General features: G+C 42.8%; 1 protein-coding gene across 1 annotated transcript in view; it reads left to right on the top strand.

Annotated features, from left to right (window-relative positions):
- Positions 1-22,606, top strand: part of HECTD4 (HECT domain E3 ubiquitin protein ligase 4) — a 2,691,195-nt gene that overhangs the window by 153,639 nt on the left and 2,514,950 nt on the right. Inside the window, exon 2 of the mRNA XM_086943079.1 lies at positions 2,664-3,181. Coding sequence (XP_086799205.1) covers positions 2,664-3,181 — 518 coding nt within the window. The remainder of the gene's footprint in view (positions 1-2,663; positions 3,182-22,606) is intronic.

Genomic DNA, 22,606 nt, shown 5'->3' with positions numbered 1-22,606 from the left:
GGTCTGCAGAGCGGAGCTGGCGGGACGGGGTGTAGAGGCGGAGTCGGCTGTTGAGGTTGACGTTTTGGATTATGTAAGGAAATAGGTACTGTGACAGGAGAACAGATTACCCCTTCATGGGATGTATTATTTTCAGGTCAACTGAAGTTGTTTCTTGAAAATTTGAATAGGTAGTTTTTGTAGCATTGGTTATGTGCAGCTAAATGGTGACTTGACAAGGATCTTCTCAGTAATATATGTTTTACATTTTTATTATTATGCAATGGAGATGGGTATTTTTGAGGAAGGTGGGGGTGGCCATGAAGGAATGTAAAAGGTGCTTTTCGAGATATGAAGCATGCAAGATGGATCCAGGGATATTGTATACATTATTTATTCATTTCTGATACTGCATAACTTATGTTTTCTAAAAAATTTGTTTTATTTTTGTTTACTAATTTTATATTCAATATCTATGTATTTTTATTGGAAATAATGTTTTTCTCCAGTGATTGAAGTATTAAAACCTGATATCTTAACCTGCAGCTTTCAGGAGATCACAATACATTGATCTTAAATCTTACAGTGAAAGCTTTATAATACGTGGAGACCATTTTTAAACCTCATGCAATGTGGCCAGACCTAGGGTGTGTGTTTCAAACACACTCTCATGCGTACCGGGATTCAAACCACAACAAAGTTTGAAAATTAATCATGCAGCAGATATGTCTTCAAGAGATGCAGGTATTCCAGAATCTGGGACACAACATAACACCAGTGAAATGTTACTGTATGGTCTAGAGAAAAGAAGAAACATTCCATCTGTCTGTTGTCTACAAAAGTTCTCCTGCATCGGCTCTGTCGTGAAGCAAATGTCTTAGATTTGCTTTTTGACACTAGGCTGAAGAGTCATCATACCTTCTTGGTAGCTCACTTCCTTAAACCGAGCTCTACTCTACGCCACCATACCCTGGCTTTGGGGGCACAGCTTGCCAAACAAAAGATTGTGCTTTGCTGGGTGAACGTCAAAAAAACTTGGAGCTCCCCGGGTGGACTCTAAAGATTGTCAAGTACACGGAAGGGAAAACACAAGACTAATCAGAAACAGTTACACCAATGTAAAATGGAGCACATCTCTTATTGCATTTTGAGATGCAAAGCGTTTCATCCATTAAGAAAAGAGTCAAATTGCCCTAAAAGACCCTGAGGTATTGTTGACAAACTCGTACCTAGTTTTAGAAAATCCTCCAGGTCCTTCTGCCTAGGCCAGCCACTGACAGGCTGGTAGATGTGGGGAGGCTACTTACTGTGTGCACAAGAACAATACACATAGGTGCTATATAGGACTGGAGAAGTGGGTCGGTGGCGTGGTGGGGGGTTATGCTAATGCCCCTCATCCTTTGATGCTATACCTTATCCTTTCTAGCTATTTGTAGAGGTGTGAGTCACACTCCTGTTCTCTCCCAAATGACCCACACCATTCCCTATATTGTGACTGTAAGCTGCGAGAGTAGCAACAAGGTAGGTGAACTGACTTTTTTTTTTTTTTTACAAAAAGCCGGTTAATGTAGATTATTTAAAGCACACAATGAACACCTCTCAGATGTTTTTCATGTAACGCTTTGAAGTAACCTTTTTTGTAGTTATGAATAATATCTGATAGATACTGTTTGTGTATTTAGGTGAGTCATCTCTTTCCTAATGTCGCCGTAGGTATTTGTGCTTAGTGTGCACCAGAAATTAGTACTGGTGATAGGAAAACAACAATATCCAACGGTTTACGTTCTGGAAGATTGTGGTGGGTCTTCACCCTTATATATGAAGTAAAAGGACCAAGGGGCATATGTAGGAAATCGTTTGCGATTCGCAAACAGCGTTTTGGTATGTATGGGCCACATAGCAAAATAAGGAATCGCAAAAATTGCAATTCCTTATTTTGCTCAAGCTATGTAGGGGTGCCTCGCAAATTGCGATTTTGGCTTAAGGAATCGCAAAATACCACCTACTCCAAGTAGATGGTATTTTGCGATTTCCTGTCAAAAAGCATTTGTTTTTTAAATTCAAAGTGTCATGTGGCACACAGACATGACAGGGCATGTATGTGCACTACATGTACTTACAGGCACATTCCAGGGGTGCAACAGGTGTCCTTTGGACACCCTGGCACCCTTGGAATTGCGATTCTCAAATTGCGATTTTTCTCATAGAAAATCGCAATTTGAGAATGTATACCCATTCATTCCTATGGGCCTCTTGGCCCATAGGAATGAATGGGACACTCATTACTTAGTTGCGATTCGCAATTAAGGAATTTTAGAGATTCGCAAAAAAATTGCGATTTATTACCTACATTCCATTTTGCAATTCTCAAATAGCGATTCCTTAAAAATCGCTATTTGAGAATCGCAAAATGGAAATTACCTACATATGCCCCCAAGTGACAAAGGGTCCCAGATCATGAATATTTAATGATAGTACATCTTCACGCAATACACGGTCTCCAATTGGGCGGAATCTGACTTTTTGGTAGGACGTATTTAGAAAAAAATAAAAAGACTTGATGAATAAGGGAGGCAGTAGTGGAAAATGAAGTTACAATATATCTGTGTTTTTAACCTAGGATCATTGATCAAATGTGCAGTATTCTTTATTTCATTTGTAATCTTGTTTTTTCTTTATTTTAGATTTTAACATTTGAAACAAAGAATCCAACTGAGTTAGCAGAACGCTTGCGCGCAGTTTGTGGGAACCAGAGCAATGCCTACGCCCGTCTGCTCGAATACCGCCTGAATGCTTTGCGAGGACTATGGAATGCTCAGCGTCAAATTGCTCTTGAGGAGCAGCATGAACGTGATGGCTCCGGTGATGAGGAAACCTTGACCTTACTCAAGCGGCAGGGGCTTCTGCAGCAACCTGAGCAGGCACCGTTTACATCTCGAATGGGACTACTCCTTGTATTTCCTCTTATTCAGTCTCAGAGTAGAACAGACCCCTCACTTTGTAATATCACAGCTGAAGTGCTATTGAATTGCCTTCGAGACTGCCAGCCCTTGAGTTTGACTAAGGAACCTATAGATTGTCTTAACGGAATTGAGTCTTTACTTTGCTCCTGGTTGGAGGAAACATTTGCCTCAGGCCAGCAAATCCTACACAAACAAAGGGAAAATTCTGCTGCTGCTCTTGTTGCCTTGGCATGTGCAAGGTAAGAACGTAGTATTTACTACATCCATGCATTGGTAAAACTATCTTATTGTTTCCCCTTCTAATCCACTGAAATTAGTTGAGTATGTGAGTAGCTTTGGAATTAATGCTTAAGATAACGTTAAATGATTACAAAGGCAAAACATAACTACATGTCCTAAAAATGAAATCAAAATGTCTATTATGACTTTTATCCACAAGTGACCGATTCACATCACTAGTTGATGAAGTTTCCATTGCTTATGTTTGTACTAGAGTGCCTCTTTTTCGATTCGCTCCCTTTTGTACTTCTTCCTCTGTGTTCCACCCAACCTCCCTGGTCTGTGTTGCTGCTTGACCCCCATGGTTCATGTTGCTGCTTGCCCACCACCCTCCTTCCCTGGTCCATGTTTGCTTGCCCAGGTCTGTATTTGCTTGCCCAGGTCCGCGTTTTCTTCCTCCCTTGCTTGCCCCACCCTCCTTTCCCTTGCTTGCCTCCCACCCTCTTTCCCTTGCTTGCCTCCCACCCTCTTTCCCTTACTTGCCTCCAACCCTTGCTTGCCTCCCACTCTTCCTCCCTTGCTTGCACCCACCCTCTCTTGCTTGCCCCCCACCCTCCCTCGTCTGTGTTTGCTTGCGCCCCACCCTCCCTCATCCGTGTTTGCTTGCCCCCTCCTCCACCCTCCCTTCCTCATCCATGTTTGTTTGCAAAACGTTTGCCCCCTCTCTTTCATCCGTGTTTGCTTGCCCCACCCTCTCTCATCCGTTTGCTTGCCCCCAGTCTCTCTCATCCGTTTGCTTGACCCCTGACCCCACCCCTTCTCTCGTCTGTTTGCTTGCCCCCACCCTCTGTCTCGTCTGTTTGCTTGCCCCACCCTCTCTCTCATTTGGCTTTGCTTGCCCCCAACCCCTCTCTTGTCTGTTTGCTTGCCCCACCCTCTCGCTCTCATCTGTTTCCTTGACCCACCCTCTTTCCTTGACCCACCCTCTTTCCCTCATCCGTGTTTTCTTGCCCCCACCATCTCTCTTGTCTGTGTTTGCTTGCCCCTCACCCTTTCTCCCTCCCCGGTCAATGTTTGCTTGCCCATCTGTGTTTGCTTGCCCCTCCACCCTCACTCCCTGTCTGTTTGCTTGCCCCCCCACCCTCCCTCCCCGGTCTGTGTTTGCTTGCCCGTGGTCTGTGTTTGCTTGCCCCCCTCCGTACCTCCCCGGTCTGTGTTTGCTTGCCCCCCACCGTACCTCCCCAGTCTGTGTTTGCTTGCCCCCCACCCTCCCTCCCTGGTCTGTGTTTGCTTGCCCCCCACCCTCCCTCCCTGGTCTGTGTTTGTTTGCCCCCCACCCTCCCTGGTCTGTGTTTGTTTGCCCATGGTATGTGTTTGCGTGCCCCCCCCCACCCTCCCTCCTTGGTCTGTGTTTGCTTGCCCCTCCCTCCCTGGTCTGTGTTTGCTTGCCAAAGGTCTGTGTTTGCTTTCCCGCCACCCTCCCTCCCCGGTCCGTGTTTGCTTTCCCCCCACCCTCCCTCCCCGGTCCGTGTTTGCTTGCCCCCACCCTCCCTCCCCGGTCCGTGTTTGCTTGCCCCCACCCTCCCTCCCCGGTCCGTGTTTGCTTGCATGGGTCCGTGTTTGCTTGCCCCCACTCTCCCTCCCCGGTCCGTGTTTGCTTGCGCCCACCCTCCCTCCCCGGTCCGTGTTTGCTTGCCCACACCCTCCCTTCCCGGTCCGTGTTTGCTTGCCCACACCCTCCCTTCCTTGTCTGTTTTGTTTGCCCCCCCACCCTCCTTCCCTGGTCCGTGTTTGCTTGCCTTACACCTTCCCTCCCCAGTCTGTGTTTTCCTGCCTCCCACCCTTCCTCCCCAGTCCGTGTTTGCTTGCCTCCCACCCTACCTCCCTGGTCCGTGTTTGCTTACCAGGGGTCCGTGTTTGCTTGCCCCCCATCCTCCCTTATCTGTTTTTGATTGTACTCACCCTCCTCCATGCCATAACAAAAAAAAGAGCTATGACGCGGACACATCTCGCTATGTCTGTATTGCCTTCTCCCTGTCTTCCATGTTGCCGCCCCCCTTCGTCCGTATTGCCTCCCCCTTCGTGTTGCCTGCAATACCGCTCTACCTTTTGCCAACAATAACAAACAAAACTGTTTTTTTGTTGTAAGTTGTAGCTTGCCGAGTAGTTGTACAATATAAGTTACAGAAAGTCTGTTAAAGCGTTATAACTTGTTTATGTACAAAAAGGCAGTATATTATGCTGTTACTAGTGGTATAGTTCGGGTAAGTAATAGCTACATTTTGAAAAATGAAACGAAAGAGGAAATAACAGAATTAATTGATGTAATAGCACTATTATCAGTTTAGAGGCATTCTTACAACTTTTGGGACTGGTGCAACTTCACCTACTGCACCATTTACATTATGCCCCTAGTGCCTTCCAGATAACTGCACTTGTGACTGCTTGTTTACTTGTAAAATGTAGCAATATACTGCATTTTGTGGGCTCCATGGAGCTTTTGGCCCCAGTGCCACTGCACCTGCTGCACCATTCAAATCATGAACCTATCGCCTGCACTTGTGACTGCCTGTTTAGTAGTAAACTATTGCAATATTTGGTGTTTAGAGGGGTTCCTAGAGCTTTAGGCCCTGGTGTTACTGCACTTACTGCACCTTTGAAATCATAACCCTAGCCTAGCAAGGTTACTGTACCTGTGACTGCTTATTTAGTAGTTAAATATAGCAATTTCTGGTGTTTAGAGGAGTTCTGACAACTTTTGGCCCTGGTGCCACTGCACCTGCAGCACCATTGAAATCATGGCCCTAGTGCCTGCTAGATAACTGTACTTGTGACTGCCTGCTTAATTGTAAAATTTAGCAATATTATGTGTTTAGTCGATTCCCTAGAGCTTTTGACCCTGGTGCCACTGTACCTGCTGCACCATTCAAATCAAGCCCCTTTTAACTGCAATGTGACTGTCTGTTTAGTAGTCAAATGTAGCAATACTGTGTGTTTAGAGGAGTTCCGACATCTTTTGGGCCTTGTGCTACTGCACTTGCTTCACCATTCAAATCATGATCCTAGTGCTTACTTGATAACTGCACTTCTGACTGCCTGTTTAGTTGTAAAATATAGCAATATTAGGTGCTTAGAGGAGTTCTGACAAATTTTTGAGCCTGGTGCCACTGCACCTGCTGCACCATTCAAATAATGATCCTGTTACCTGCAAGATAACTGCACTTGTGACTGCCTGTTTAGTAGTAAAATATAGTAATTTTAGATGTTTTGTGGGGTGCCTGGAGCTTTGGGACCTGGTGTCACTGCACCTGCTGCAGCATTGAAATCATGACCCTGTTGTCTGCAAGGTAACTGCACTTTTGACTGCATGTTTAGTTTAAAATTTTAGCAATAATCTGGGTTCAGTTGGGACCCTAGAGCTTTTGGCCCTAGTGCCACTGCACCTGCTGCACCATTCAAATCAAGTGCTTTTTACTGCAAGGTGACTGCCTGTTTAGCAGTCAAAACTAGCAATGTTGTATGTTTGGAGGAGTTCTGACAACATTCGGGCCCTGTGCTACTGCAACTGCTGCACCATTCAAATCATGACCCTGTTGTCTGCAAGGTAACTGCACTTGTGGCTGCCTGTTTAGTAGTAAAATGTAGCATAGCTCTTGTATATTAACCTTATTTTAAACATGCAATACTTATTACAACATTTAGAATTTATTCATGATAACCAAATAGATTAAGTTGAAAAAATACCTGTTTAGTAGTAAAAGATAGCATTGAAATGGTGTTTAGTGGGGTGCCTGGAGTTTTTGGGCCTGTTGCCACTGCAGCTGCTGCACCATTCAAATAATGACCATGCCAGGTAACTGCACTTTTGACTACCTGTTTAGTTTTAAATTTTAGCAATAATTTGGGTCTAGTGAGGACCCTAGAGCTTTTGGCCTGCTGCACGATTTAAATCATGACCCTCTTATCTATAAGGAAACTGCACTTGTGGGTGCCTGTTTACTAGTAAAATGTAGCATAGCTCTTGTATATTAACGTTATTTTAAACGTGCAATATTTATTACTCCATTTAGAATTTAATCATAATGACCAAATAGATTAAGTTGAAAAAAAAACAATCCAATAATGCCTACAAAGTGAGGCATGAATAAGAAATGCCACAAACGTTCTAAGGCTATAGCATCTGCTTCACATAACTAAGTAACAAAAAGCAAGCGTTTCAACTTACTGTTAGAAGCTGTCTGCCTTTTCCATGGGAAGGGATCTTGACCGTGAATGGAGCCTAAACCGTGTGGACAGCTTTAGTAGAAGTATCGTAAATGTGTGCAGCACAGGTAAGTTAACAACAAAAAAAGCTCCATACAAAAGCAAATTAACACAGTTAATTTGGCAACAGGATCTGATAAGAACCCCTTTTTAAGATATATTAAATACAAGCGATTTCAGGTGAAACCTAAAAAGTACTAGAAAGCGACATCTCTGGCCATGTCATTTCCCCCGCCCCCACCTCATCTGTTGTCTGTGATGCCTCTCCCCTGCCATATTGATATCCACCCTACTTCTCCTCCCGCCAGCCAGCAATACAAAAAACAAAACATCTTGATGCAGCCAGCGCTGACTGTCAGTGGTTTTTTTTCTGCGCTTTTTTTTATCCTACAGCTGCTGTACAATTTGGCTGAACATAGAGAACGTCACGTAGGAAAGACCTATGGGTTTTGCTTAATGCTTATTTATTTTAATTTTTATTGAAGTTACTTTAACGGAAATAATAAAATCATCTCACCACTGCTGTATCCATCGCCTTTCTAGAACCATAAGTAATTGTACCATTTATCCTACACATTTTGTAAAGTTTGTGCAAGTGTTTTTAAAGGTCTTGCATTTATTTCCTTATCCTCCATTTCCATTTAACCCCTTCCATGCTGTTGACGGAACCACGCCATCACAAGCTACGGTTGGCGTGTGCTAATTTCGGCATGGTTCCATCATGCCGCGCCCGCTCCGCCCATGTGGCAATGATTCACCGCCTGTGCGGGCGAATTAGTGAGTGGGCGGAGTCGTGACGGAACCACGCCGTCATAAGCACAGCCCGCCAGTGCCTCGTGATGGCGTGGTTCCGTCACAAGCATGTATGTATTACAGGAAGCACTGGCCATTTCTTGTGCCTCTACCCATGATTGTTAATTTCTAGCCGGATGTTCTACACTTGTGGGGTTCTCAGTAACTATTTTCCTGATATATGGGTGTCCTACAGGTTGAAGACCTTGTGCCATATCCCTTGTGTGTTTTCTTCATACCAGTTTCTTTAACAGGTGTTTTACGGCCAGTACGTCTTTACACATAATTGTGCTCTTTAAAAGATTTGTAAATAAAATGCATATAAAATTAATACACTTACAGTGAGTGGTTCCTTGTTCTATTCCCACCTGGACCAGCTTGGGTTCCCCATATATTTTGGTTTTTTTTCTTCTAATAATTGGGTTAGGTATTTTGATCTTACCACCACAGCAGTGTTTTGTTATGTTATTGATTTTTACATAAACTGTATTGCATTACATGTCAAGAAGCATTAAAAACTATATTCTCACCCTGAGACTTACATATTCCAGGGCACATATACATATGCCGACTTAGTTTCCTTGTCCTTCAGTTTTATCTATCTTATATAAATGTCAGTGCTTACTAGGTTCATATACTCCTCAGTATTTTTTTTTATATTCCTACCTTTCTGACATTCCATGCTTTTGTCTCCATTTCCGACCAGATTTTTTCGAATTTCTGTAGGCATCATGCACAGGTCCATGCACAGTCGTGTTTTTAATGTGTTTTTTTTTTATTGGCAGCACTGGATGGGTGCTTGCTCTGCTTAATGGCTCTGATGGTTCTGATACCGTGGTCTTTACCTTGGCTATGATTTCTGCATCCTTCGGTTGGTTCTTTGGTCACTCTCAGGACATGCTCTGCCTTCCTTTTTAGGTCGAGCCTAGCGTTGCAGTGCATGCAGTGCTCGCTTTGCAAGGCATGAAGTATTCAGTATAGTATAGTTTGGAAGCTCCACCCACTCTCTGCCCATCTTTTTCATTGTAGGAGTAAGAAAGGGGTAGACCCTAAAAACTCCAGGACCGGGGTCCGAATGTCAATACAAAAAAACAGTGGTCCTGGTTAGGTTACGACTTATATACTGTGTTCAGTGTCTAACACATCAAAATAACACTCACCCCAAATACATTTATCATACGTGAAAAAATAGAGGTAATATATATACATTAAACCAAGTATATGTTTTGTATGCATTTATTTATGCATAGTTCATATCGACGCAATATTACTTTTGCGAGCTTTGAGCTTGTATCCAAGACAGTGAATAACACATGAATACTAGAATGCAATTGTATAGTCATTACATTTCAATGTGCTCTCAGAAGAAAGGGAAGGGAAAGTGTGCAAGTTGTGAGGGACCGGGTAAAGGTGGTGTGACTGGTTTAAGAACATCACGTTGAAATCAAGATGCCTTTACAATCATTATGTACATGGTTCCAAAAATGCATCTGACATAGGTTTAAATTCATTAATTTCTTTGTATCCTATGTTGTGCTCGAGTGGCGTAGTCTACGTTTCGACCCCCAAAGTACGCTGAAAGGGTAACTGATGCCTCATGTTGGGGTCTTCATCAGGACTGAGAGGTGTGAGAGCCTACAAAAATAGTAAGGGAATCAATTACCTATATATAGTGGACCGGTGAGTGCGCTAGGTTCAGTATGTATTCAGTAAAAAAATTAATTTGTTATTTACATACATCATCGGGACGGTAGAAATCTGTGCCGTCTGCGAATGGGCCTGCTAGTGCTCCTAGGAAATCTGTTAAAAAATTAAAGGAGACTGAAATTCAGTCGCTAGCTAGACCAAGCTGCTAGATAAAGAAAAGCTCATGGCTGAGAGGGGAACTTACTTGTGGAACTGCTCCTTACAAATATAGATAAGTTGCTCCAGGCTTACGTCCTTTTATTCATAGTTCATGGGCGCGCTGTGTGGAAAGATATATTCAAAGAATTAATAACCACACGAATTGTTGGCTGTGGTATATTTAAGAGAAAAGACAATTAACTGCCGAGAAAATGCGCTCAGTGGCGCTGGATCGTGTGTTAAGGGATGGTAACACCATACTGTCAGAAAACTCATTTAAAAACAAGTGGATCCTATGCGCTTTAACGCGCTGAGCAAAATATGGAATTAAAAAGGACTAGAATCAATATCTGGCGCAGACACAAGTGTGTCGTCTGGTGTTTAAGTTGATTGGAAGTGAACGAGTCACTATCGGGCGTGCACGCTAATGAGTAAAGCAAATCATCAGGGTCGATTGTCAATGAGACTTACTTAGAACGTGCCGTCCGAAGTCCGACCTCTGGGGTTCTGGGCTGGGAATGAGCAACTCGCGGTGCAGCCGCTGAGTGATAGTCGAGTTGGAGGCTCGTCTGCAAGGGGCCAATCGCTGCAGAGAAGGGGCTTAAAGCGCCGGGCTCTTCTAACGCGTCCTGCGTGAGGAAGGGAATCTCTACAAAAGGCGTCGTGTAGAGCGAGTAAGGGAATGACTGCAAAGTGTCTCTATAACCGCGATGGGAAATACTAACGTGGTGACCACCCATGTTGAGCAGAATGGGAGTAAGTAAATCCCAAATGATTGTACTGTGACTGCATTACAAATAAACAACAGATAATGCATTTTTTGAAAACAAGAAGCACAATTCACACAAATCAAAGGTTACAGGAAAAACTAGTAGCTATTATTGAAATGGCATTAAGGAACACAGTTTAGATATCTATCTTCCCATTAGATGGTGTAAACTAGTGTTGATGTTATCAGTTACCACTAAATGCTATCTCAGTGTTAGCAGCCACTTTGATTTGTATAGGAATTCTTTGGTCATATAGAGAGACAGAATCTGGCCTTGGGGTCCCAGGTGGAATATGTTCATTGGAACCCACGGTTGTTTATTCAGAAAGTCAAATCGCCAGTTTTGGAAGGAGGTCATTCTGGATTTAGTCCCGCCATTTGTGCAAAGTTGGCATCCATTTCATTGAGCCCATGGCTCACGGTTTTGAATAGGTGCATCCATTTGCATTCTCTGATGTTCATTATGGAGGTCAAATTCCCCCCTCGTGGTCCAAGAGAGATCTTTTCCAGGACCAACCATCTTATGGATTCAGGAGTGTGGTTATGTTCCTTGAAGTGTTCCACAAGGGGTGCTCCAACTGTAGAGCATCGGATTCTGCTGGAGTGCTGAAAAATTCGATTTTTTACTTTCTGTCTAGTTTGTCCGACGTACATCAAATTGCAGGGGCATAGAATAGCGTAAATGACTCCACTTGTGTTGCAGTTTGTAAAAGATTTGAGATCTATAGTCAGATCATTGTACATCAGTTGTTTAGTTTCCCAGCATGTTGGACATGCCTTGCATGTTGTACATTTGAAATGGCCCACTACATCGGGGAGATTCCACATCCGTTGTATAGTAGGTGCTGCAGGGGTATCCAACATTGAACGTACTACATGGTCCTTTATGCTTTTTGCTTTTTTGAAAGCATGCATCGGAGGGTCCGGGCTGTCTAGAGTGTCTGCGATAAGGTTCCAGTGTTTGTTCACTATCTTGCGTATTGCATTGCTCTTAGTGCAAAATGTAGTCACACAGATCATCCGTGATTTTGAGAGGTTCCGTATTTTTGGTGTCAGAAGGGATGATCGGTCTTGGTACCAAGCTCGTTTCCGTGATCTTTTTACCAGGCGTTGCGGATATCCCCTGTCCACCAGGCGGTTGATTAGATCATCTGATTCCTTAAAAAAGTCCTCTTTATGGGAACAATTCCTCCGAAGACGGAGGAATTGCCCAAAGGGTAAATTGTCTCTCAGGGCCCTTGTGTGGTGACTGGTATACCTCAAAAGTGAATTCCGCTCAGATGGTTTCCTGAAGAGGGTGGTGTAGAGATGATCCTTATCCACTTTGATGGTGATATCAAGGAAGTCGATAGATTCTGTGCTCATCGTCATGGTGAAATTTATGTCTTCTGATTGGGTATTCAACCATACTAGGAATGCACGTAGAGAGCCTTCATCGCCTGTCCAAATCATCAGGACATCGTCGATGTATCGATGCCAAGTGGAGATCATGTCACGATAAGGATTGGTTGCTGCCAATATACATTCATGTTCATATTCAGACATATAAAGAATCGCCAGGTCCGGTGCGAATGCAGCACCCATAGCAACTCCCTTGCTCTGGATGAAGAATTTTCTTTGGAAAATGAAGTAGTTTTTGGTCATTGCAATTTCCAGTAGGTCCACTATGAATTCAGTAGGGACCGTGGCCGGTTGTTCACGTCTTTCAAGAACTCTCTTGATACAGTTTAATGCAGGTCTCTGGGGAATGCTGGTGTAGAGTGAAATGATATCCATCGTCACCAGGATTTGATTGGTCTTATTGAAAGGTATTTGGTCTATGAAATTAATGACTTGCATAGTATCTCTGAGGTAAGTAGAGGTTGCCTCAGCAAGTGGCTTTAAGAAAACGTCAACATATTTACATAATGGTTCTAGAAGCGAGCCGCATCCAGAGATGATAGGGCGTCCAGGTGGTTTGAGTGGGTTCTTGTGGACTTTAGGTAGTACATAAATTGTAGGTGTCCTTGGTTGTTCCACGTTGAGGTATTGTAGTTCTTTGTTCGTAATGAAGCCCAACTCTAGGGCTTGTTTAGTGAGTGTTTGGATCTCCTTTCTGATTCCCGGTGTTGGGTCACCCATCACCGGTCTGTAGCTGATGCCATCCATTAGTTGGGAGTGAATTTCCGATTTATAGTCCTCTGTGTTGAGCATGACAATGGATCCCCCCTTGTCCGCTGGTTTAATTACTATGGACTTGTTATTCTTGAGGGAGTCCAGCGCTGTCTTTTCCTCTGCTGTGATATTGTATTTCACATATGACCTTTCATTTAGTACTTTAAGGACATCCCTCAAAACCACGCTTTCATAGGTCAGTATTTTGTGTGATACGGAAGCCATACTTGGCATGAAGGTCGAGGGTGGTCGTAGATTGGTAAAGGCAGTAGCGGTCGCTGTGGGTTTGTTGGCAAAGAAATTCTTTAGTCTAAGTTTTCTGAAGAATCCAGTTAGTTCTGCTTGTATGTTGAACCGGTTCGGGTGTGATGTAGGTACAAATGATAGTCCCTTGCAGAGTATGTTTGATTCATTCTGTGTGAGTATATGATTGGAAAGGTTGATGATGGGGCTGGTGTTTGGATTATTCCTCGGCACTACCACCTGTAGGTCTTCCTCCTGGTGGTTCTCTCCCCGTGGTCCTCGGGTTGGAATCTCACCTGCTTGTTGGTCTGGCCTTGTTGCCTGCCACCATCCCAATTCTGCTGATTCTGGCCTCTGTTCGAGCGTCCGCTCCATGCCCCTCCTCTGCCTCTTCCTCTCGGTGGTCTCCACTGGGTATCTCCTAAAAAAGGCGATTGGGGTCCACTCATGTGTTGCTGGGGGGGTTGGTACCATTGGTCTTGCTGGTTGTAATTGCCACCTGGTTGGTTACCCTCGTTCTCACTGTCTCCACTATACGATGAATCAGAGAAGTTGGTAAATCTTCTGCCTCTGTAAAATTGGGATGGTGGCAGGCAACAAGGCCAGACCAACAAGCAGGTGAGATTCCAACCCGAGGACCACGGGGAGAGAACCACCAGGAGGAAGACCTACAGGTGGTAGTGCCGAGGAATAATCCAAACACCAGCCCCATCATCAACCTTTCCAATCATATACTCACACAGAATGAATCAAACATACTCTGCAAGGGACTATCATTTGTACCTACATCACACCCGAACCGGTTCAACATACAAGCAGAACTAACTGGATTCTTCAGAAAACTTAGACTAAAGAATTTCTTTGCCAACAAACCCACAGCGACCGCTACTGCCTTTACCAATCTACGACCACCCTCGACCTTCATGCCAAGTATGGCTTCCGTATCACACAAAATACTGACCTATGAAAGCGTGGTTTTGAGGGATGTCCTTAAAGTACTAAATGAAAGGTCATATGTGAAATACAATATCACAGCAGAGGAAAAGACAGCGCTGGACTCCCTCAAGAATAACAAGTCCATAGTAATTAAACCAGCGGACAAGGGGGGATCCATTGTCATGCTCAACACAGAGGACTATAAATCGGAAATTCACTCCCAACTAATGGATGGCATCAGCTACAGACCGGTGATGGGTGACCCAACACCGGGAATCAGAAAGGAGATCCAAACACTCACTAAACAAGCCCTAGAGTTGGGCTTCATTACGAACAAAGAACTACAATACCTCAACGTGGAACAACCAAGGACACCTACAATTTATGTACTACCTAAAGTCCACAAGAACCCACTCAAACCACCTGGACGCCCTATCATCTCTGGATGCGGCTCGCTTCTAGAACCATTATGTAAATATGTTGACGTTTTCTTAAAGCCACTTGCTGAGGCCACCTCTACTTACCTCAGAGATACTATGCAAGTCATTAATTTCATAGACCAAATACCTTTCAATAAGACCAATCAAATCCTGGTGACGATGGATATCATTTCACTCTACACCAGCATTCCCCAGAGACCTGCATTAAACTGTATCAAGAGAGTTCTTGAAAGACGTGAACAACCGGCCACGGTCCCTACTGAATTCATAGTGGACCTACTGGAAATTGCAATGACCAAAAACTACTTCATTTTCCAAAGAAAATTCTTCATCCAGAGCAAGGGAGTTGCTATGGGTGCTGCATTCGCACCGGACCTGGCGATTCTTTATATGTCTGAATATGAACATGAATGTATATTGGCAGCAACCAATCCTTATCGTGACATGATCTCCACTTGGCATCGATACATCGACGATGTCCTGATGATTTGGACAGGCGATGAAGGCTCTCTACGTGCATTCCTAGTATGGTTGAATACCCAATCAGAAGACATAAAGTTCACCATGACGATGAGCACAGAATCTATCGACTTCCTTGATATCACCATCAAAGTGGATAAGGATCATCTCTACACCACCCTCTTCAGGAAACCATCTGAGCGGAATTCACTTTTGAGGTATACCAGTCACCACACAAGGGCCCTGAGAGACAATTTACCCTTTGGGCAATTCCTCCGTCTTCGGAGGAATTGTTCCCATAAAGAGGACTTTTTTAAGGAATCAGATGATCTAATCAACCGCCTGGTGGACAGGGGATATCCGCAACGCCTGGTAAAAAGATCACGGAAACGAGCTTGGTACCAAGACCGATCATCCCTTCTGACACCAAAAATACGGAACCTCTCAAAATCACGGATGATCTGTGTGACTACATTTTGCACTAAGAGCAATGCAATACGCAAGATAGTGAACAAACACTGGAACCTTATCGCAGACACTCTAGACAGCCCGGACCCTCCGATGCATGCTTTCAAAAAAGCAAAAAGCATAAAGGACCATGTAGTACGTTCAATGTTGGATACCCCTGCAGCACCTACTATACAACGGATGTGGAATCTCCCCGATGTAGTGGGCCATTTCAAATGTACAACATGCAAGGCATGTCCAACATGCTGGGAAACTAAACAACTGATGTACAATGATCTGACTATAGATCTCAAATCTTTTACAAACTGCAACACAAGTGGAGTCATTTACGCTATTCTATGCCCCTGCAATTTGATGTACGTCGGACAAACTAGACAGAAAGTAAAAAATCGAATTTTTCAGCACTCCAGCAGAATCCGATGCTCTACAGTTGGAGCACCCCTTGTGGAACACTTCAAGGAACATAACCACACTCCTGAATCCATAAGATGGTTGGTCCTGGAAAAGATCTCTCTTGGACCACGAGGGGGGAATTTGACCTCCATAATGAACATCAGAGAATGCAAATGGATGCACCTATTCAAAACCGTGAGCCATGGGCTCAATGAAATGGATGCCAACTTTGCACAAATGGCGGGACTAAATCCAGAATGACCTCCTTCCAAAACTGGCGATTTGACTTTCTGAATAAACAACCGTGGGTTCCAATGAACATATTCCACCTGGGACCCCATGGCCAGATTCTGTCTCTCTATATGACCAAAGAATTCCTATACAAATCAAAGTGGCTGCTAACACTGAGATAGCATTTAGTGGTAACTGATAACATCAACACTAGTTTACACCATCTAATGGGAAGATAGATATCTAAACTGTGTTCCTTAATGCCATTTCAATAATAGCTACTAGTTTTTCCTGTAACCTTTGATTTGTGTGAATTGTGCTTCTTGTTTTCAAAAAATGCATTATCTGTTGTTTATTTGTAATGCAGTCACAGTACAATCATTTGGGATTTACTTACTCCCATTCTGCTCAACATGGGTGGTCACCACGTTAGTATTTCCCATCGCGGTTATAGAGACACTTTGCAGTCATTCCCTTACTCGCTCTACACGACGCCTTTTGTAGAGATTCCCTTCCTCACGCAGGACGCGTTAGAAGAGCCCGGCGCTTTAAGCCCCTTCTCTGCAGCGATTGGCCCCTTGCAGACGAGCCTCCAACTCGACTATCACTCAGCGGCTGCACCGCGAGTTGCTCATTCCCAGCCCAGAACCCCAGAGGTCGGACTTCGGACGGCACGTTCTAAGTAAGTCTCATTGACAATCGACCCTGATGATTTGCTTTACTCATTAGCGTGCACGCCCGATAGTGACTCGTTCACTTCCAATCAACTTAAACACCAGACGACACACTTGTGTCTGCGCCAGATATTGATTCTAGTCCTTTTTAATTCCATATTTTGCTCAGCGCGTTAAAGCGCATAGGATCCACTTGTTTTTAAATGAGTTTTCTGACAGTATGGTGTTACCATCCCTTAACACACGATCCAGCGCCACTGAGCGCATTTTCTCGGCAGTTAATTGTCTTTTCTCTTAAATATACCACAGCCAACAATTCGTGTGGTTATTAATTCTTTGAATATCTTTCCACACAGCGCACCCATGAACTATGAATAAAAGGACGTAAGCCTGGAGCAACTTATCTATATTTGTAAGGAGCAGTTCCACAAGTAAGTTCCCCTCTCAGCCATGAGCTTTTCTTTATCTAGCAGCTTGGTCTAGCTAGCGACTGAATTTCAGTCTCCATTAATTTTTTAACAGATTTCCTAGGAGCACTAGCAGGCCCATTCGCAGACGGCACAGATTTCTACCGTCCCGATGATGTATGTAAATAACGAATTAATTTTTTTACTGAATACATACTGAACCTAGCGCACTCACCGGTCCACTATATATAGGTAATTGATTCCCTTACTATTTTTGTAGGCTCTCACACCTCTCAGTCCTGATGAAGACCCCAACATGAGGCATCAGTTACCCCGTCAGCGTACTTTGGGGGTCGAAACGTAGACTACGCCACTCGAGCACAACATAGGATACAAAGAAATTAATGAATTTAAGCCTATGTCAGATGCATTTTTGGAACCATGTACATAATGATTGTAAAGGCATCTTGATTTCAACGTGATGTTCTTAAACCAGTCACACCACCTTTACCCGGTCCCTCACAACTTGCACACTTTCCCTTCCCTTTCTTCTGAGAGCACATTGAAATGTAATGACTATACAATTGCATTCTAGTATTCATGTGTTATTCACTGTCTTGGATACAAGCTCAAAGCTCGCAAAAGTAATATTGCGTCGATATGAACTATGCATAAATAAATGCATACAAAACATATACTTGGTTTAATGTATATATATTACCTCTATTTTTTCACGTATGATAAATGTATTTGGGGTGAGTGTTATTTTGATGTGTTAGACACTGAACACAGTATATAAGTCGTAACCTAACCAGGACCACTGTTTTTTTGTATTGACATCTTTTTCATTGGCTTAGGTCCTAAATACTGCCTTCCTATTGGTTTTAGGCTTGTTAGTTCCTCCCCATGACTGTCATGTCGTCATTTGTGTCCTTCCTTGGCTACTGGCCCCTTTACTCTTAACACTATTTCACACGGGTGCGCGTCACACATGCACAGCTAGACACACACACACCAATCATCGCATCTTGCATACTCATGCAGATGTACTCCAAACACAGGCCTCACACATTCACCATCACACACATATATATGTATATATCTCACACAGTGCCATATATATGAACAAATATCACCCGGAAATGGAAAGTCATACAAACCTGCACCACACATGACACTAACTCAAACTTCGTAAACATCCATGTAACAATTGCACCCAATGCACTGTCATGTACCACAGGTACACACACTACATTCCACATTCAAAGCAATCATGTGCCTAACATTAATACTTTACGCAAGCTTGCACACAACACAAACTGGAACGTGCACTCACAGATGTATGCAAATATCACAAACACCCTTGTAAAAGACAGACACTACACATCTTTGCACACTCAAACCCCTCACAAACAGACAGTAACGGCAATCTACAGCCAGCACAAAACGTAACCAAACAGTTTTTTAATGTGCAAAGTATGCAAACAGTATTTGTGCATGCCTGGGTTGGCATTTAAAAGCCATATCTTTTGGTTTTGCTAAGCTTGTTTATAAGTGTATTCGGTGCTCCCTGGTGTGCAAAATGCAGGTAATGGCAAAAACATTTTTTAAAAGCCTGCTGTGGTGCAAAAACAAAACAACGCTTGTTTTCTGTATAGATTACATGTATAATGTAAACAATCTTAATGTGTAATGAGTGTTTACTTTTGAGATGCAAAATAGTCCCTCTTGTATTGCTATGCAAGCACTGTATGGGAGGGGAGAGAGCAACTCCTCTGGTTGAAGGCAAACCCCCTTTCTGTATAATTTAAAGAATTAGTAACAATAGGTCGAATAAACTGCTACACTGTGAAGCCAGATTTCAAAGGTAATGGATCGAAAACACATAGACAAACCACACTGATAACTACAAACACACATAAGCATACAGATATAGGAACAGCAAACACAAACCTCTTACTTTCTATGAAGGGGCCGATGGGTGCAGCTACCCTTGCCTTTGTTAAATCCCTCAAACACATATAAACAGACATGACATCAGCACGCCAGCCCACAGTATTCACACAAACCCACACAGGACACAAATACACCAAACCATGCTGACATTTATATGGAAACACAGACCCATCACAACTATATGCACACACTACACATAGGTAGATCCAAACAACCACAGAACACATTACTCATGAACAGAGACTCAGCATAGAATCCAGCATGGGGCAATGGGTCAGCCCATTTCAAACACTGGCTAATTGAAGTGTGAGTGACAGCAATTGGCTGTTTCGCAAAGAAAATATCTGCATAAAGCAGTTCCCTTAAGTTCTATGCCCTACTATGGAAAACTGTGCTTTGTGAGGCCCAGAAATATTTGTGCTTTTAGTCAATGTTTATTTTTTTTTAAATATGCATTGGCGAGGACTGGCAGCTCCTCAAAAATAGACGTTTACAAATACATGACAGAACCAAACAAGTGTTGTCAAAGTCAAAATGCTGGAAACCAAGACCAAACCTAATTGGCTTTGTTAATGCTTGTTTTATTTGTTATTGAGAATTCCCTGGCATTGCATGTGTTTCCATTCTCTCTTTCTTCTCCCCCTCTCTTTCGTCTCTTTTTTAGGTCGAGCATTCGGGACCTCTTGTATATACTTTAGTTTATACTTATTATATACTTGTATTTGTGTGTACTTATTTATGATATATTTCTATATGTGTGTACTTTATGGGCTCTGGAGATCAGTCCTTGGACTGGTCTGCTTTCGCTTAGGGACTTTGTTTCTGTTAAACTGCCTCTATTTAACTGTCTTGATAGAAAACAACCAGCAGAGGTCAGTAAAATACTAGAATTGCTTTCTGCTGAGGGACTTTCTTTTTTAAAATGTTTCTGTCAACTTCCTCTATTTAACTTTCTTGATAGAAAACGACCAGCATTGGTCAGTAAAATACCAGAATCACTTTAGCATTCTCTAGATTCCAGTCCATAGAAATTGTATTCCAAGAGCACCTGTAGAAAATATTTTTTTCAAATCTTTAATTGTCAGTGATATGACCACCAAAGGCCCTGATTTTATATTAAAAACAAAGCTTTGGACTGTACCATTTCCCGCTGAAAGGCTATATTTCTCTTCCATCTGTTTCCATACCTGGCGTGTCACGTAGTTCGGTGCTTACTTTCCCTCGATGTTAAAGACCAGTAGATGTTTCAGCACCCAGGCTAATGTGCTGCATATCTAAATACTAATAAGGTCCTAAAGGCGAGACTGATTGCATTGCAAATGTTTGTTTTGATTTGTGTCTTTTCTCCTCTGCCTCTTGTGGCTGGTGTTCTGCATAGCTACAGCCCTGCTCTCTAATCACTAGGACAAAGAAAGCTTGTTGCAATCCTGGCTGCCCGCCCTCCCTGACGTTTTTTTGGTTTATCACATGGGTGCAGGCTTGCTTTGTAGTCCTGGACAGGTTAGCGGTGTGGTCTTCATTTATGCCCCCTACACTCGTTTCCCCGATGGGTTGGAACTAGAGATGTTAACTTGGTTTATTTGTTTAAAAGTATTTAGATAAGTCCTATCTATTAGATAAGATAAGCATCGCTTTTGAAGGCCTGTGATGAGGACATTAACTGATGAGTACTTCCCATAAGTAATCAACACATTTCTTGGTGCATCCAGATTCCTAGAAGGACTTCCTTGGGTCAGCCATCCATACTGCTGCTCTAGATGGGTCTAATTCCTTGTATGTAAAATAAATAAATACAGCTTGCTTCATAGTGTTGTTACCAGTGCACAGGTTCAAAGGATTATAGGCTCGCCATACTTTGTATCGGGAATAGTTTTGCTAAATTTTGCTGAAACAGTGACAATTTTGTCCTTCACTCCATTTGCATTTAGCAAATAGGAATTATTTTGAGTATTATGTATGCTGAAATGAAAATAAAGAAACACAACAGTTATCAAAAGAATAACGTGTGGAAATGTATTTACAAAAATTGGCAGGCATGTCATTATACAGAATTGGAAGGTAAAATAACAGTAAAACATCCAGCACTTGAAGAAAAATATAAAGCTATTTTAGATAGATGACCAACTAAAAGCAGATCGAGACAAAACAAGCATTTGCAATGCAATCAGCCTCGCTTTTGGAACCTTATATGTATTTAGCTATGCAGCACATTAGCCTGGGTGCTGAAACATCTACTGTTATTTAACATGGAGGGGTAGTAAGCACCAAACTGCGTGACACGCCAGGTATGGGAACACATGAAGATAACTATTGCTTTTCAGTGGGAAATGCTATAGTCCAAAGCTCTGTTTTTAATATAAAAGCTGGGCCTTCGGCGGTCTTTAACTGAAAATACAAGATTGGAAAAAATATTATTGTCTACAGGTGGCCGTGGAAGACCATTTCTATGGACTGGAATCTAGAGAATGCTAAAGTGATTCTGGTATTTTACTGACCTCTGCTGGTCGTTTTCTATCAAGACCGGTAAATAGAGGCAGTTGAACAGAAAAAAAAGTCCCTAAGCGGAAGCAGACAAGTCCTAGGGCTGATCCCCAGAGCCCACAAAGTATATACACATATAAGTATATAATAAAGTATATACTAAAGTGTATAAATACTTAAGTATATACAAGAGGTATCGAATGCTCGACCTAAAAATGGTGTCCCATGAGAGTGAATATAAAGAAGAACAAAGTATTCAGGTTCAAAGACTGCAACTTGAAAGAAAAATAATGTGAAGAAATACCAGAAATCTGGTAGCCAAGACAGACAAGAAATAGAGGAACAATTCTACACGGAAGAAGAGCAAACAAAGGGTGCTGTGTTGACGACCCTCAGTTCAAATGAAAACAAGGAATACATATACATATAAAAAAAAGGATTGTTCCCAACCGACCAACTTCAGTGATTAATTCAGGTGCACAAAGTATACAAGATAGCACTGGGGTTTCTAGGGAAAAGAAACTCCTACCTGGAAGTAACATATTTGAACAGTGAGTACTTTGAACAATCAATACAAAATCATCAAAGGGCTGCATAACTTTATTCAAATGAACATGTAATAACAACGATTGTTTTATATTGAGAGCCATCACTGAAGGGCACTGCATGCACGGATTTTATATACAATCATTCTGACTATGTTGAAGCTCTACTTGTTTTATTGCCTTGGTAGGGTTGAAAGTCTGGGTTAAACGTGCTGGGATTCGAACCTGCCACTTACAGGTGTCACAGAGCTCTTGGCTGCCAGCATGCTGTCTACTGTTTGGGTTTAAGCAAGACTCTGCACCAGGGTAACCTAGGGACCTCTAGTCCCCACAGTTAATGCTCTTTAATGATGATGATCAAATAGTGGCAAATAACAGACCTCTTCAGT

The sequence above is a fragment of the Lissotriton vulgaris genome, chromosome 11 (genome assembly GCF_964263255.1).
Source record: "Lissotriton vulgaris chromosome 11, aLisVul1.2, whole genome shotgun sequence".
Classification (NCBI taxonomy): Eukaryota; Metazoa; Chordata; class Amphibia; order Caudata; family Salamandridae; genus Lissotriton; species Lissotriton vulgaris.
Note: the sequence above shows the minus strand (reverse complement) of the source record. Positions and strands in the feature narration are given on the sequence as shown.